General features: G+C 35.6%; 1 protein-coding gene across 1 annotated transcript in view; it reads left to right on the top strand.

Moving 5' to 3' along the window:
• The window catches only part of BRMS1L (BRMS1 like transcriptional repressor), a 23,079-nt gene extending 6,644 nt beyond the window's left edge, over positions 1-16,435 (top strand). The window contains exons 3-10 of the mRNA XM_080395792.1: positions 2,651-2,778; positions 5,472-5,551; positions 8,157-8,253; positions 8,663-8,746; positions 10,949-11,013; positions 12,190-12,229; positions 13,052-13,178; positions 14,880-16,435. Of these exons, the coding sequence (XP_080251918.1) occupies positions 2,651-2,778; positions 5,472-5,551; positions 8,157-8,253; positions 8,663-8,746; positions 10,949-11,013; positions 12,190-12,229; positions 13,052-13,178; positions 14,880-15,003 (745 nt within the window). The 3' untranslated portion in view covers positions 15,004-16,435. The remainder of the gene's footprint in view (positions 1-2,650; positions 2,779-5,471; positions 5,552-8,156; positions 8,254-8,662; positions 8,747-10,948; positions 11,014-12,189; positions 12,230-13,051; positions 13,179-14,879) is intronic.
• The last annotated feature ends 250 nt before the right edge of the window (positions 16,436-16,685 follow it).

Genomic DNA, 16,685 nt, shown 5'->3' with positions numbered 1-16,685 from the left:
TACCCGATACCAATACTAAAAAAAAAATAGAAAATACTGTTGGCTCTCTGTAGTTGCCATAATATCTACATCAGTATTAAAGACCTCATAAAGTCTTTTTTACTTTAGAAGAGATTAAATTAGTAGCCACAGTTATTTAGAAGTGAGTCTCATTTGTATTAGAGCATACATACATTGTATATATTTTAAGTTTTTCACAGGTGCACAGACAAGCTAGATGCATCTGTTCCAATTTAAATTGGTGGTAATTTGGCAACTAACTTTATCGGGTACCTGACAAGTGAAACTTTGAGGAGACCTTGTCTATTCTTGGACATTTTTAACTGAATTTTAACTGAAAATCTGGTCAGTTGTCATTACATTTCAGGTGTGTGTTTATATTGTGAGATAGTTCTTTCTACTACAGAACTGAGACATACAACTTGCTTTGCCTAATGGCACACTGCCAGGTCTATCAAATAGGGCCTGAAAAGAATTGCCCAACAAGCAGTTTCTTGCTGCAGTGTCTAGAGAAGGCTGTTTGTCCTGCTGCTCTTCTTTGGGCTGAGCGTGGAGCTACCTGGGAGATGGAGCCAACTGACGAGTATTGGAACCAGTCGGTACTGACTGATTTGGCATTTGGAAAACTGCCAGCTTTTGAGTTCAGTCCTACCCTTCCATCTGTTGTGTGGCTTGGATGACTGAAAACAGTTTGTGGAAACAAACCTTACAGGAATAAATAGGAAGGAGGGTCATCTTCGGAAGGAACAAACAAGTATTTTGGGGGGTTTAGGGGTCATGTTTAGGAGGTGGTAAGGCTGTGGCAGAGTACATTGTGTAGACACTGGTTAGCTGAGAGATCAGGCTGTTTGTAAGGGCTGGAAGAACTTCGGTGGTGGGAATACTGGCAAAACAGCATTAGAATGATGGAAGAAGGATTATAGGGAGGAGCAGCTGTGAGTAGGGGGTTGATAAAGTTGGGAAAGAAGAAAAAGGTGTATAAACAATAGGATGTGTAGTCACAACCAGTAGTAGAGATTAAGTGATTGTATCTGCTTCCTCATCTTTTTTTGGGGAAACTGAATTTGGATGCTATGAGAGAAGTGGGATTTACTGTGTTGATAGTAGTTACACATTTTAGGCAAATCAGTGTTTGAAAGTACTGGATAAACAGTTTTACTCCATCAGCTGTTGCATGGTATCAAGTGCTGGGAGCACGCAGTCCATAACTGCTTGCTCTGATGTCGCTGGAACTTGGTGCTGTGTAACCAAATGTTAGTGACAGACCAAGTCATGCGCTGTGCACCCATGCTTATGTTCTAGCTAAATAATTCTGCTGTAGCTCTGTGTTAACGATTGTGCGTGTAGCATGCTTATCAAGTATTGAGCCTGACAAATTGGATGTTGATCGGCTGCGGGCTATGTCAGTTGACTGCGGAACAGATTGTGTGTATCATACTCTTAATAGTTTTCAGGTAAGAGGGAGGGGAGTGATCGTGGACTGTTGCTAGGTTAGGTATGCATGCCTAAACTACAGAGTTGTAACCAAAAATCATGAGCAGGCTGGTGGCAGATGAACAGGAGCTATTTCTCAAGGAAGTCTTGATGTATCAGCATACATGAACTTTCTCTTATCTAGTTCATTACTTAATCTATACACTTTAAACAATTAAAAAAGCTACGTCCCTGTCCCAAAGACATCTGTTACATCTGTTTACACAAATATAACAAAGATATGTTTATCTGTTTAGACAGATAAAAATTGATCTGTTCTTAACAGAGTTCATGCATGTTTGCCTTAATTTTACAGATTCTGATTGTGGGGTGCAAAGTAAAAAATGAGAACAGGAAAAGCTGGTTATACTGATGATTCTACCATTGAACACTAGTTTGAAGTTATCAGTTACAAAGAGTGGAGCTTTATTGTGATTGAAGTACTTGTAATTGATATTATATGACATTAAATTTTTTAAAATGCAAGCAGATTTCTTCATTGTCTGCCAGTAAATATCAGCTTTTATAGAAGGAATGAATTCTAGCTAAAATAAAATTATTTTAAATACACTTCCTTTTGGCAGGAATGGAAGATGTCAGTTACAAATTATCCCGTGATATTTGTGATAGTATGCAATATGTGGATTTCCACAGGAGGTGGGATGAGGGTTGCTTCAATAAGAGCCTGCCTCTCTTTTTTTCCTCAGTTTATGGTAGGGTGGGAAGAGAGATGTGAACAGAAAAGCAAATGGGTGTTTCTGTCCACAAAATGTCTAACTTTCTTTCCCATGATGTAAGCCATGTTGTTTTTATGTATTGTAGCACCCTTTCCTGTCTTCCTCTTCTGTGTTGATTCACCTCCTATTCCACCTTAATCCTATTAACAGCTGTGCGATTTTTTTTTCCTCTTCTTCCTTAGAGATGGAGATACACTTCATTTTATCATGACTTTCTACCTGATTGTCTGCATGTCTTTTCCAGAAAGGGTTAATAGACATGTGGAATATTGTTCAAAAAGAAAATACGTATTAGGAAATTTGAATGGTAACAAATGTTAACTTTGCTTCAGTGGGTGTTCCAAAACAAAGACATGCAGAATAGTTCTTTTGAAGATACTTCTTCTAACTTGTGTTTGCTTTTAATTAAATACTTATTTTTAAATTTCTATTATTTTAAGACTTTACAAAGAAAGATTAAGTCAAGTGGATGCAAAACTACAAGAGGTCATAGCTGGAAAAGCACCTGAATATTTAGAACCGTTGGCAGCTTTACAAGAAAATATGCAAATCCGTACCAAGGTGGCAGGTAGGCATGTAAAATGAGTATTGCTGTATCAACAGTATGAACTTGCTATGCATTTTAAGGTCAGTCTTAATTGTTTCTTCAGAATTGTTAAAATGTGAGTGTGTTTTAAAGTTAGAAATACTGTGGTATGGTTTTAAATGTTAAATACTTTTCAAGTCAAAATAGGTTGCTTACGTCTTTGCACAAATTGCCTTATAACATTACACTAAAAATATGACTTTTTAATGTTTCATTTAATGGCTGTCTGCTTTGTGTAGTAAGCACAAAATTACTGAATTAAAACCTGATAATTTTTATTAGAAGATTTGGGATCAAGTCTGCACACTGGTCACTGTTGAAGTGAAGAGATATGTAGGTACTATCTCATAAAGGGCTTGCCAGATCATCTTAGACGGTTGTGTTTTTCTTGCTCTTCTAGTCTGTGTCTCTTCTACTCCTCTGCTCCCATCCTCCTGTTCCATCTGGGGAAGTAGGGAAGCTGTCCTTAGCAGCTTTTATCTAAGCTGCATTTGAATTATTAAAACTAATGTTTAGATAGGTTTTTACGCTCGTCAGAAGAAGCATGCAAGGACTTTTATCTTCTTCCAGGGTACAACTGTATGGTCTTATGGAACAGTGGTATTGTAGGAAGACAAAGTTCTGTACTTCCCTACTGTAAATTTTTTTCATGTTATAGCTAGACTCCTTTAGGAGTAATTCAGCTGTCTAAGGGTTACCTAACACAGGCTGTCAGAAGGCCGAAAGGAGAGAGTTGTGATCTCTCTAGCCAGAGAAGTTGTGCCAGTGTCTTTTTTTAAGAAATCCATCAGAAATGTGGTTCAGGCAAACTGTAAAATGGTAAACCTGCTTATACTTTTCATAATACTAGTGGTACTTGAGGCTATTCAGTATGTCTTCATTAGTACTTGTGGCTTCAGGCTATGAAGAGAATTTGAAATCTTTTGGTCCATTGCATTTCTCTCCCCCCTGGTCTATTCCATGACCCTTTTCTTCAGCTGGAATGTGTGGGGTTTAAGATCCTAATCCAAATGTAGTTGACTAGTCGTAAGTAGCCCACTTGGGTTTCACAGAAGGTTCACAGGTGAATTTGCAGAAGGTTTGATATAAAAGCAACCTTAATCCAGGCTTTTGATTTTCAGTTTTAAGTGCAACTGTGTCAGTGCTTTTATGTAGTTGGATATGGATAGGCAGCATATTATGGATTCTCCTGATTTGTCTTCAGCAGCGCTGAAGATCCATGTTCCAATGTAAAAAGAGTCCAGCATAAAAATGATGAAGTTTCCTTGAAGTTGAGACTAGAAATCAGGATTATTTGGGGTTTTTTTTTCTTTTGTCCTCAAGTGAATGAGACTGATAAAATTATTCCAGAGGAAGCAAGAAACTGCAGAACAGGCTTATTTGCTCTTTCTGTTTGAGAGCCTTGACAGAAGTGGGTAGTAGCAGGGCTTGAGCTCCAGCAGGTAGAAATAGGTCCTTAGTAGTTATGTGAGAGGGGAGGGAGGGAAGGGGTGGTGGTGGGAGAAAGAAAAAGCACTGAACTATGGATGTAATTGCACCTGCAGTAGAGAAGAAACTTTTGTTTGTCTGCTCTCTAAGGCACTGAGCACTATTCACACAAAATGTAGGTCTTGACTTTTTCAGCAAGTCAGGAATACAACTGTTTCTTCTAGACGTATTCATGCCTATACTGCTTGATTTCAGGCTAATAAGTAGTGATTATAAATTGGTAGACCTATATATGCCAGTCAGCCATAAATATTACAAAAAAAAAAGGCATCATAACATACTGATGTAAGAAAAGAACATCTTGAATTCTAGATCAAAAGAGACTTCACAGCTGAAACATGATTGACATAATACTTTGCAGTTTGTTTTTCAGAGGAATTGCTGGTAACAGTATTGTTACTTTTGTACTGTATTAATTTATAGTCAACTGAATTCTAAAGGAAGTTGGTTTTGGGAGTTCTTCACTTGCTAGACAGCACCAACGTGTGCAAACTTAACTGCTCAAGATGATAATCTGGAACAATTTGTGGTGTTGATTCCATTGAATATATTAAATCAAGTTCTATCTTTACTTGCCAGGTATTACAGTTCAAATATCTTTCAGATTTTTTCAGCTGTTTGGTAGATAGACCTGCAGAAATGTATAAGAAATGCTGCCAATACTCAAAAGCAGTATCCTTTGTATCACGAGGTGGCTATTTCTAAGAAAAGAACATCTTGTTAATTGATATAATTAAGGTCATGCACTATAAAGTAAGCGTTATTCCAGATATTAATTTGTGAAAGCTAGTTCTTTCATTCAGTTTTCTAGCTATTTAAAACTTTGATTAGAGAACAGAACAGGCCTTTTAGTGCTTCATGGATTTGAAAACTGAGAATAGCCAGGATAATTTGATCAGAAATGAGAAATAGACCTACTTTGTAAAGTTAGTGTGACTGCTGGTGTAATTTGTTGACTGATAGGGGAAAAAATTAAAATAGCATTTATTTTTCCTTAGATCTCCAGAATTAAGGGATTACTTGTTCTTATTTTCACTCTGTTATGCAGTTGGCCACTTTAAGTGCCTAATATATCTGTGTTTTGCACTATGTGCATGTTTTGGGACTTGCAGGGAGTCTTAAAAGAGAATTCTGAAATCACATATTAGCTAAAGTAAGTAATATTGCTGTAATTTGTCTGATTACAGGTATCTATAGAGAGCTTTGTCTGGAATCTGTGAAGAACAAGTATGAATGTGAAATTCAAGCCTCTCGACAGCACTGTGAGGTTGTGCCAGATATTTTACATTGATAGCTAATCTCATCTAACTTTACTGTGTCGTGCTTTGCAAGTTCATTGCATGTTTTTATTATTGCTGTTGTTTGCTATTTGAAAGCAATTGCCTTGTGATATTTAAGCCCACATAAGAGGTTATCCAAAGCTTATAAAAATTAGCTTTATGTTAGTTTGGCTTTGCATATAAGTATACCTAAGGTTTCTTATTTTCATGAAGATTCTTATTAATAGATTCCAACATGTTTTCTTAAACCTTTGTTATAAAAAATTACCAAGAACAGTAATGAAAGTATCTGACATGATTTAGCAAAAATTACCTTATATTTTAATAACAACAGTAATAATAATAATGATGTCTTTTTAAGATGTCTTGGCCAGCTAGTGATAGAGTTGTCATTTCAAAAACAGTTACAGGAAATATAATTTCTTTCCTTGAACATAAACATTCCTGTTTAAACATCTAAATAGTGGGTACCGGGGTACAAATACTCAAGTACATGTATGCCCAATGCTGTAACACAGCTGTTCAGATCCTGGGATTTGCACCATAGTACTCCTTGACCCCCTGTTACAGTTGCTTAAAGGTGTTTTCTTCTGAGTGGTTCTCCATATTCCTGAAGTGTGTGGCTCCTACCATATGAATAAAGCAAGAATGTGCTTGTGTACTCTTTTAAAAAAAAATTCCATTTTGTTGACGCCTTGGAGCAAGGTATAACTACTCATTACTGTCTTTGCTCCTGTGAATACTCCTGAGGTTGGACAGAATGCAGTCAGACTTGCAGGGTTTCTCACCTGTGATTGAGTGATTTGCTATGGCTATATATTATTCTTCTTTAACATGGTCCTTGCCCCTTGTTTTGCTGTTTCTGTACTGTGAAACCTTCAAATTTTAAATATTTGCCATTCAATAAGGGTCTCTTGGGGGAAAAGCTCTTTAAAATCAGCAGTGCTGCTTTTAGAATCGCTATTCCGCTGGAATATAACCATTCAGCAAGAACGCCTCTGATGCTTGTAACAGCTTTTCACACCTTGTTTGTCACCAAGTGCTTGAAGCAAAACATGTCTAAACACAAAGACTATTCAGTTTTAAAATGGAATTTTAAAACTGTCTCAGAACAGATAACACTCATTTGGCATTTCAGGTATATGTAAGAGGTTCTGCCTTTTCAGTTGCACTGGAATTTTTTTTATAATTAGGGTTTGAAAACTGTATGAAAGCAGGTCTTTGTAATATTTAAATACTTTGTAACTTGAAGGGAATGATAAACATGATAGCCATTTAATAGAGCGGGGTTCTTTGTTTTCGTCTATTCCTCAACTGTTTTGCTTCATTGCAGCAGACTATCTTAAACATTGGTAGAGGTAAGTTTCTGTTAGTATGCTGTGCTGTGGGCAGGAGCAGTTGAGGTGTAGACATTTGCTGACTTGGCTGTAGGGACTGCAGCTTCTGGCGGAGTCATGGTAGCAAACAGCTAGATGCAGTGACTTGTGCTGTTGAAAGTGTTTTTTCAGTGAGCAAGTCCAAGCCCTCTGTTTTCCAGAGTTGTTTAAAAGATGTTTCTCTATTTTCTACTTCTGTTATAGGAAGTGTGCAAGCAAATCTGTTTCCTTGAGGCTTGGAACTCAGCTTAATTCCAAGTTACTGGTTTAGAGAGTTTATTGGTTTTTTGATGCTGACTTTAAAAGGGTAACTGATCTATATAGCTACTGTGTAATTTTGGTATTGGTCCTAGGTGGTGAACTATAAGTGAGAACAATTTACTATACAGTTAATTTTCTCGTTTTGAAACACTTGGAGATGCAAGAGAGTGCAGACTGCACAAAGTGCTGTAGAAAGTTCACGTCGGTGTGGTTTTGTTTGTATATAAAAAGTGCTAATGCTACACCTAACATTGAAGGCATTATGTTAATTTATTTGGATCAGAAATAGCCTTTTAAAAGGACAAACTAGCTAACTTTTCTAAAGCAGTACTTTAAAAGTGTTTCTCACAGCTTTAAGGTAGACAGTTTTGCTTACAACAACTATCTAGATTATTTTATGTGCTCAATAAGTTCTTCTGTGGGAAGGTATTTTTCAGTTCTATGAAAACAGACAATTATAAATACTGTGGTATTAGAAGATAATTCTCTATGAATGACTCCAGGTTTATTAATATTGGCGACACCTTATTAAAAAGCTTTCCATGAAGACATTCACTTTTCTGATTTGTAATGGAAGGTGGCATAGATGTCACTACTTTACAGTTATTCATTGTGAATAAATCTTTGTTATCCAAAACAAGAATACTGTATTTGTGTCAAAACACAAACAGCATGCAGCTAGATCTCCAGAGTAACTTTTATATGCTTAGTTATTCTTGGTACTGATATTTGATAACTATATTTACACTTATGCCAAGTGAGCGTGCTTGTCTTTAAGGACCTAGGATCTCATACTAAGAAAGTGGATAGAGGGAAATGTCATATGCTTTATGAATTGTGAAAAATTTTCACCTAAAGCTACTCTTACCTTTCTCTCAGTAAGGCTTTATATTATCGTATATATATATTTAGATGATAGTCATGTAAAAATGTGTAATTTCTTGCTTTTTTTCAGAGTGAAAAGCTTCTGTTGTATGATACTGTACAAAGTGAACTAGAAGAGAAGATTAGAAGACTTGAAGAAGACAGGCATAGCATTGACATTACCTCAGGTGGATGGAAGTTCAAAGTTTGGTTTTTTTTGTTTGGTGGTGTGTGTTTTGGTTTTGCTTTTGCTTTTTTCCCTTAATCTTCTGGTAGCTACTGATTATTGACTGTACACATAGTATGTCTGGTGAGTTTTGGGTTATCCAGTAGAATGCTATTCAGCTGTAGACTTTGGGTGGGGAGTAGAGTTTAAGCTTAAAACAAACTTTGGTCTCTTAATTGTCAGAAACCCTTGTGTGTATTGAGAGTATTAATCCATTGCAACATAATCATGTAACACTTTCATTCTGTTCAGAAACAGCACCTCACAGAAAATGTGGTGTTTTGCATTTTTGGACAATGTTTTCTGCTGTAGAAAGAGCTAAACGTGTAAGCATTTCTGATTCATAGCATATTCTTATTATGTCTTTCCAGAATTATGGAACGATGAGCTACAGTCCAGGAAGAAAAGGAAGGATCCATTTAGTCCAGATAAGAAGAAACCTGTTGTTGTATCAGATATCCTTTTACTGAAATCATTGTTCTTTCTAGTAGTGTTTACTGTTTAATAGCTAGTTTTATTACAGATGTCATCAATAACAAGTTGAAATGATAGTGTTTTCTCAAAATAGATGTTTGCCTGGCAGATAGTATTCTAATTCAAATTAGAGAAACGATGTTGATACATCCCATTATGAAAATTGAAATTAAGGTTCTCTTAATCTGCCAGTTTAATATAGAGAATATTTCTGAAAGTTGATTTTCTAACTCTTCAAAACTTAGAGCTACAAGGCAAAAACACGAAAGGGTTAGGCATTATGTTTACAAAGTGAACTTGACTTGTGTAACCTCTCCTGTATAGCTTTGCTTCTCATACTGGGACATCTTTACTTAATTTGTTACATCTTAACAATTTCATAGACTTCAGAACCTTCTGATTAAAAGTTTAAAATTCCAAGAATTGAGACATTTGACAAGGCGTGTATTTTTGTGGGTCTGGGGCTCCCATAGAGTGAGTATAGTGTTTTAAGAATTTTGCATTGATGACTTCTTCATAGCTGTTGACAAGCATGCAGCGCAGCTGAAACTTTTACAGGTATAACACCAAAGAGACAATGTCATCTTTCTCCAGAGAAAGAAAGAGATGCCTTTGTGAACAGAGTGTTCTCTCTACTCCTACCCCCAGCTTAACGTTTTTATAGGGTAGACATGCAATGGCTTAGAAGTTGTCAGAATCATGGAGACTACCTAAAAGAGACAAACTTCTAAGTATTGATGTTGTATGGTATAAAGGCCTTTTTTTATTGCGAAGTTGCTGCAAAGTTTCACAAGGTTTTGTAACATTAGGAGAAGGGGGAAGGAAGAAGTTCTGAAAAAACTGTCATCACTGGGATACCTTCCTTCAGGATGGTTGATTTACTGGAACACATCCCAGATAGATTATTTGTCCTAATAATGACTGTTCTTCCATTAGGACGTGTCATAAATTCAGTTTAGTAGAGGTATTTTTTAACTAGTGCTTAAAAGCAAAGTGGTATTAATCGGTGCAAGTTTCTTTTTAGCAATTTCAGTGCCAGGTTGTGTGAAAGTGTATTTTCTTTACCTCTTGGTCATCCCTATGTTAGGGATGTCCATATAAGTAGCATCAGATTCTATGAATTATGAGCTACCTTGCTATTTTAGAATGCATTCCAAACAGAAAATACTAACATAGTATTAGGTCTAAAACCCCAGCAATTTCAGGCAATTCATAAAGCTGAGAATTTTTAAGTTGTGCACTAAGTTAATTTGCTCTTTTAGCTTATGATTTTAGAACACTTATGAACTTGACAGTTTGTAGTGTCCTGTGTAAAGCAATAAAATAAATAAGCAATATTTATAAATTACAAATAAAACCCCCACTAAAATAAAAAAACCTAGAAATTTTACATGGTTTTTGCTTTTTAATTCTTTAATTTAGAAGAAAACAAATTTGAAAATGGCTAAACATTTTTAAAATTTCAAATGGAATGCAAGTTAAAGCTCTCAAGTCCCGTTTTAGGAGATTTAGTTTTCAAACATTCATAGCACCTTTTTCTAAACTTGTTTTTCAGAGATGAAATGGGGAGAAACAAAGTAAGAACTGAAGACTGTTGTAATGAAATAGCTGTGCTATGTGGAGTTTTGTTTTGAAGTTCACATATTGTTCTAATACACAATTTTTTACTTTACAGTTGATAGAAAGGGGCTTTGCCTTTATTTCCTGTTTTCTGGATATTTGATATTCAGAGGTGTTCTGTCTATGCTTTTCTCTCAAACAAATATGAAGCAGAATACTGTAAAAATAATGATTTTATTATAGCTGGTACTAGTGTAGATGCTGGTTTGCAGTTGTATATTGAAATTGCAGTGAATTTTAATGTAATTTTTAGTATTGCAAATAGAATTATTTTTGAAATCATTAAGGATGGAAGTTGTATCACATTTGTTTATCTTATCCTCATGTTGAACTCCAGTAGTCTGAACAACTGTCTACATACTATTACTTATCTCTCTTAATAATTTTTCGAGTGTACTTCTAGATTGCATAATTCAAAGATGCATTTATTTTTGCTGAGCTTTCACTTCACATAGGTATTCTCTGTGTGAAAGATGGGTGGAACAGAGCTATTAATATATTTGTATAAACAAATTAGAGTATTTTTATTATTGCTGTTTAAAAGTTTTCCTTAACTTTTCCACGCCCCTATATAGTTTATATGTTACAAGATCTTGATATACTTGAAGACTGGACAACAATAAGGAAGGTAAGATGAAAAGACGAGTACCGGTGGCTGTGTTCTTGTCTAGTCCTTTTGCCTCTTAAAAATACATAAATGTGTTTCTTGCATGATCAAAACTGAACGGGTTTTTATTTCTTCAGTAAATTGCAGTTCAAGCTATGTTACTGCTGCTTTTTCTGACTCTACCCAAATTGCACAGAGGAATAGAATGAAGTGGTGGAAAAGGTTATCTCTAAAATGGGTAGTCTATAATTTCCCATGACTTATTGTTGTATTTTAAAAAATATATTCCGCTTTTAAGTGCAGAGTGCCTTTTTCAGACCTTTGCCATATTGTTACAGTAACTTTGTAATGAAATGCTATCCTTGCCTTGCACCTGCAGTCAGAACATTTCCCCTAGTACCCTAGTGCTTCCCAGCTTACGGAATAGCAAACTTCTTAAGTGAATTCAAAAACTTGGTGGGAAATGGCTTTGAGTCAATTTCCATCCTCATTTATACTTGTACATATTTCCTAAATATGTAAGTAAATAAGTAGTAAAATGTGATGCCTATGTGATAACTTGTCTGATGTTTCTCTTCCGATCACATCAGAGGAACAGACACAAAATACCTTTCCCTTGGTTTCTTTCATGTAGTGTGACATGATTTTAAACAATAGCAACAAACTGAGAATCTACTGGGGATTTTGCCTTTTCTGGAAATAAGTTAAAAAACCAAGAAGTGAACAAAAAGAGAAACTTGTAAAAATGCTTGGAGTTTTTTAAACCTACTTTAATACTTCGTGTGACCTAGAGTTTATGTGAGTGAAAATCTGTGAGCTTATGAATATAACCTATGAATCAAAAGAGTAGGTTGTTCATATAGCATTTTGTTTTTCAGAATGAGTTTATGTAATTTTGTATTTTCTTGACAGAAGTACCTAACAGCAATCTTGAGGGTTTAATTTAGAAAATACCCAGAGTTATCTGAAATTAAAACTTATTAAAGAAGGTGATTTTTTTTCACCCTCAAAATGCTATTTTATTTAGTTACAGAATCACCATTGAACACACTTTTATTTTAGATTTGTTCTGATTGTGCCTTTTGCGTATAAAAGCAAGTATCCTGAGCTACACTGCATGTAACTTCACAATTAAAGCTGGCAGTTAATTAAAAAAAAAGACTATGCTTGCTGACTCAGATTTCTTTGTGTTTCAAGGCAATGGCTACACTGGGGCCACACAGAGTAAAGCCAGAACGTAAGTAAACATAATCTGGATTCACAAGGCAGAACTTGCTATGTGCAGTGATGCAAACTGCATCTAGGCAAATCATACTTATTTTGGCCCTGGTGTAGTGATGGAGGATGGGGTGAGGTGGCTGGAAGATGCGGCTTCTGTCTTTTCCCTCTCTCAGGTGCTGATCCTTGTAGCTCGATTGCAGGTGATGGTGTTGACAGGTGAATTCTAGAATTTTTTCAACAAAAATTTAGACTTCTAAAAGTGGGTTACACCAATTAGTAGTAGTGAGTTATGCCAGTGTTTACACAAGATGAGGCAGGAAATAGAGTGTCTGGACCCTAGGGCTGCTTTCTGAAGGATGCTCCCGTTCACTGCAAGCTACAACCCTGAAGCAGAGCTATGAGAAGCACGTCAGTGCTAGGTAAAATCAGATACTTGAAGGTGGTGAGTAAGGAGGAAAAGGGAGAGAGGAGACAGGGAGGTGGCGTATTTCTTTAGCAGCGTATTCCTACTTGCATGTTGTGGTAATGTGCTGATGAAGTTGTTTCAGGTTCTGCCATTTGAAGTCTTCTCTATACTGCATTACTTGATTTGTGGAAATTCATACCTGCGATATGAAGGTTATGAGAAAGATAGCTTCTGTGTGAAAATGGAAATATAACTTATCTGGCTGGAAGTAAGGTGTCTTGCTTCCAATTTTCATGCATTCTTGCAATTATTAAGAGAGAGGCTACTTTGATAAAGTGTGTATTCTGTGTAAATAAGTTGACGAAATTGTATTTAAACATCTAATTAACTTCTGCCAAGTCAATATTAAATTACGTTTGTTGATCATTTTAGCACCTGTCAAATTGGAAAAGCACCTGCATAGCGCTAGATCTGAAGAAGGAAGACTCTATTATGATGGAGAGTGGTATGGACGTGGACAAACAATATGCATTGATAAGAAAGATGAGTGTCCTACAAGGTAAAGATTATTGAGTTTATGCAGCTCTGTACATTCATGTTAAGCAGTAGATAGGATGACAGCGTTGAAGAAAAAGGCTTCTTTGAAAATACTGCTACCTTAATAACATTTATTAGTTCACTTTAGAAGATAGGCAATATCAAAGAAGGTTGAGTGCTGAACTTCTGGGAGAGGCTAGTAAAGGTTGGAATTCACTGAAGGTAATGAGGTGTTTGTCAAGTTAAGATGTCACTAACAATTTAAGCTGAATAGCCTTTGAGTAAGTTTTTTTGAGAATCTTGGGGTTTTGTTGCTTTGACAATTTGATCTGTTGGCCCACCCAAAAATAATTATGGGAAACCGCTTTATACCATTAAAGTTAAGCTTTGTTTTCAGTTGATTAATGCTGTGAAGGAAAAGAGGTGGAACTTTTATTACAGTATTTCCCTCTCTTAACAAAGGCTCTACCTGGGAGCTGTCATTTTGCAGTGCAAATTTTGTTGAATGCTTAAGATGATACCTAAATGTATTTTCTCTGTATGGATAATATTTTTAAACTCTAAAAGGTGGGTATATTTAAAACAATATTTGAAATTAAATGTATATCTTACCTTTTACTGAATGGGGCAAATCAATCTAAGCACAGTGTTGATTAAATATGCACAGCTAACCAGGAAAAACAACGTCATATAGCAGTAGTTTACTGTAAAATTGGCTGTTTCTTTTCTTCCCTGTGTACGGTGGAGGGGAACAGATTTTGGAGATTCTGGTGTTTGTTCAGGGCTGAAACAGAAAGGTATTTTAGTAAACTATATATTCTTCCTGGAATGTAAAAAATTCTGAATTAGTTTAGCAGAACATAGCAGTTACACTGGGCCAAAGAAAGATCTTAGTATCCTGTGTCTGACAAAAGCCAAAAGCTGCTGATGCTTAACAGGGCAAGCATACAGCTGGAACTTTCCCAGCCTTTCGAGATTTTAGCAGCTTTTAAGGCTGAAGAGTTTCCTGGAGGGAGTTTTGTCATGCTCAGTGTGTGATAGATCTTAGTTCTGTTAACAGTTTCACTCTCTGGTTTTGAGCCTTTTTTTTGTCATCAGTTCTAGTTGGAAAAAAAAAAAAAAATTCCTGGCATGTAAGGGAGGCAGTTGTGTTCGTTATTTGTATTAATGTTTACCACAAGGAGCTTGAAAGCAGGGTTCATGTAAGAATGGTTCAATAAATCAGGCTTTGACTTTGTTTCTTATGGTCTTGGTATAATGACTAACAGTTGAATACTTTTCCTGCGTTAAGTCTTGGGCTTTAATCTGTTTAACTTTTTTCCAAATGCTTTGTATTCAATGTAATTTCTGAGTATGTTTTCCAACAGATCTGGTTTTTACCATGGTAGTCTATTGTGTTTTCTATGGGTGACTTGTTCTTTTAAACAATTAACATAGTTGTACATATTGAGAGTTTTCTCATAGGAGAAGAAAATAGATAGGTGGCTGAAAAATCAACTACCTCCACTAAAGACTTTGATAACATGCAGTTACCAAAGAATTCTGTTATAACTGTCCTTACAATGCAGCCAGTATTTTTTGGGTCTAGCATTTACAACTAATGCATGTTTTTATTTACTGTATGGAAATACAGCTGTGGTTTTGAGGCTATTTATTAGCTTATAAGGTTTCTGAATTCTTCTTGTTTTTCTTCCCCCGACCCTTCTTCTCTCATTTTCTGTAGTGCCATAATTACAACAATTAACCACGATGAAGTTTGGTTTAAAAGACCGGATGGAAGCAAGTCCAAGTTGTATATTTCTCAGCTACAGAAAGGAAAATACTCAATTAAGCATAACCACAACTGACTGTTGCAAACCAGAGACGAAACAAGTGGTATTGCCATGCTTGATGTGCCATGGGGTGAAAGTTGTATTTAAGTGTTTTGTATTCCTTACAAATTTACAGCAGTATCCGATGTGTATTTGTAGTGCTGTATGTAAACTTCATATGGATGGCCTTCGGAAACCTGAGGATGTTAGATCATGTGGACGGATGTTTTACCTCTAAGTTGGGTCCAGTGCCTAAGATTATGAAGTATGCTCTTCAATTATAATGTCTCAGAACTTCTCACATTTGTAAAATGAAAAAAAAAAAAAAAAATCTCTTTGGTGACCAGTTGGTGTGATAAAAATGATAACCATAATTACCAGCAATTCACTTTGTTTTCAGTGAACATGTCATGCTTCTCTTGTGGATGTAAATTTAGCCTGTTCAGCTGTTGCTTTTGAATAGATTGTAACATGTGTAAGCATTCTTTTATCCAAGATGGACCAGTTTATTAAAATTATTGCCCTCAACAGCTCTGCTAGTACTGACTGTGTTACATTTTGTAAGGTTTATTATGTAGCTTGTTCTGAGAAAAAAACAATATTTCGAGCTACATTTTTTGAGGAGCACTTTTCTAGTTTAGGACCCTATTCCACAGTAAACAAATTGTTGGTGGCATTTTTTCTTCTTCCCCAGATTGCCTAGAAAAATTTATGCATAAAATAGGCAGTGTTGCTCCAACCCGTGTTATATGTAGCCCACAAAGAACAACTGCGAGGATTGTTATGTAAATACTGTTGCATGCTCTGCTTGTTTGGTCCACAGTTGTATGAAATACTATGAATCTCTTTATCAAAAGGAAAGTATTTCCCCAGAAATCATATATCTGGGAAAATTTACACCGACTTTTTCACCAAACACTTTTCCAAATTTCTGTACCCTACTTCATCTTACTCAACACCAGAATTATTTCATGCAGCTTAGAAAGCTGAATTTCTCTCAAATCTTACTGTCTAGGCCACAGAGAAAAGTCCTAAATCTTTGATGTTAGTGTGATGTGCTTGGAGCATCTAGAATGATAGATGGGATTGCTGAAGAATTATTAATGCGTTGGTTATGTGCACTTTAATCTCCACTTATGGTGATTCTTCTTGGAGAAAGAAAGCATCCATTTGCTTTAAACGATCACAGCAAATAAGTATTTTTATTGTAACATATAAATGTTTTATTCCTATATTGTCTCTTCTAGTGCAGGGTGGTAACTACTTTCCCAACGCCAAATCAGTTTCTGCTGAGTGATGCTTTTCTACAATTCTATGACATTATTAATCAAATGTACATAAAGTATCAATTGACATGTTGGCTTTTAACAATATGAACTGTATGTATACAGTTGTTTGATAAAGTTTTTGTAATAAAATATTCGTATTTTTTAACTTAGTATATAAATAAATCATCTGTGGTAGTGGACATCTTTATGTTGTTTTGCTCTTTGGTTTTCTAGTCTTGCTGGAATTGCTGTTCTACCAAATGCTAAAGGGGAAATCTGTTTAAATTTCAGAAGGCCTAAATCTTTTTAAAAACATTTGACTTGCACTTTTTTTCCTTTGAATTTTCAGTTTGTATGTATATATCTTGTTTCTTTGTTTTTACACTTTTTTTTAATATCTTATGGAACCACTGTTCTGTGCTGTTTATAAATCAAGTGTAAGCACTGTTA

Source organism: Falco punctatus (assembly GCF_963210335.1).
Source record: "Falco punctatus genome assembly, chromosome: 7".
Taxonomy (NCBI): Eukaryota; Metazoa; Chordata; class Aves; order Falconiformes; family Falconidae; genus Falco; species Falco punctatus.
This window is presented reverse-complemented; position numbering and strand designations above follow the sequence as displayed.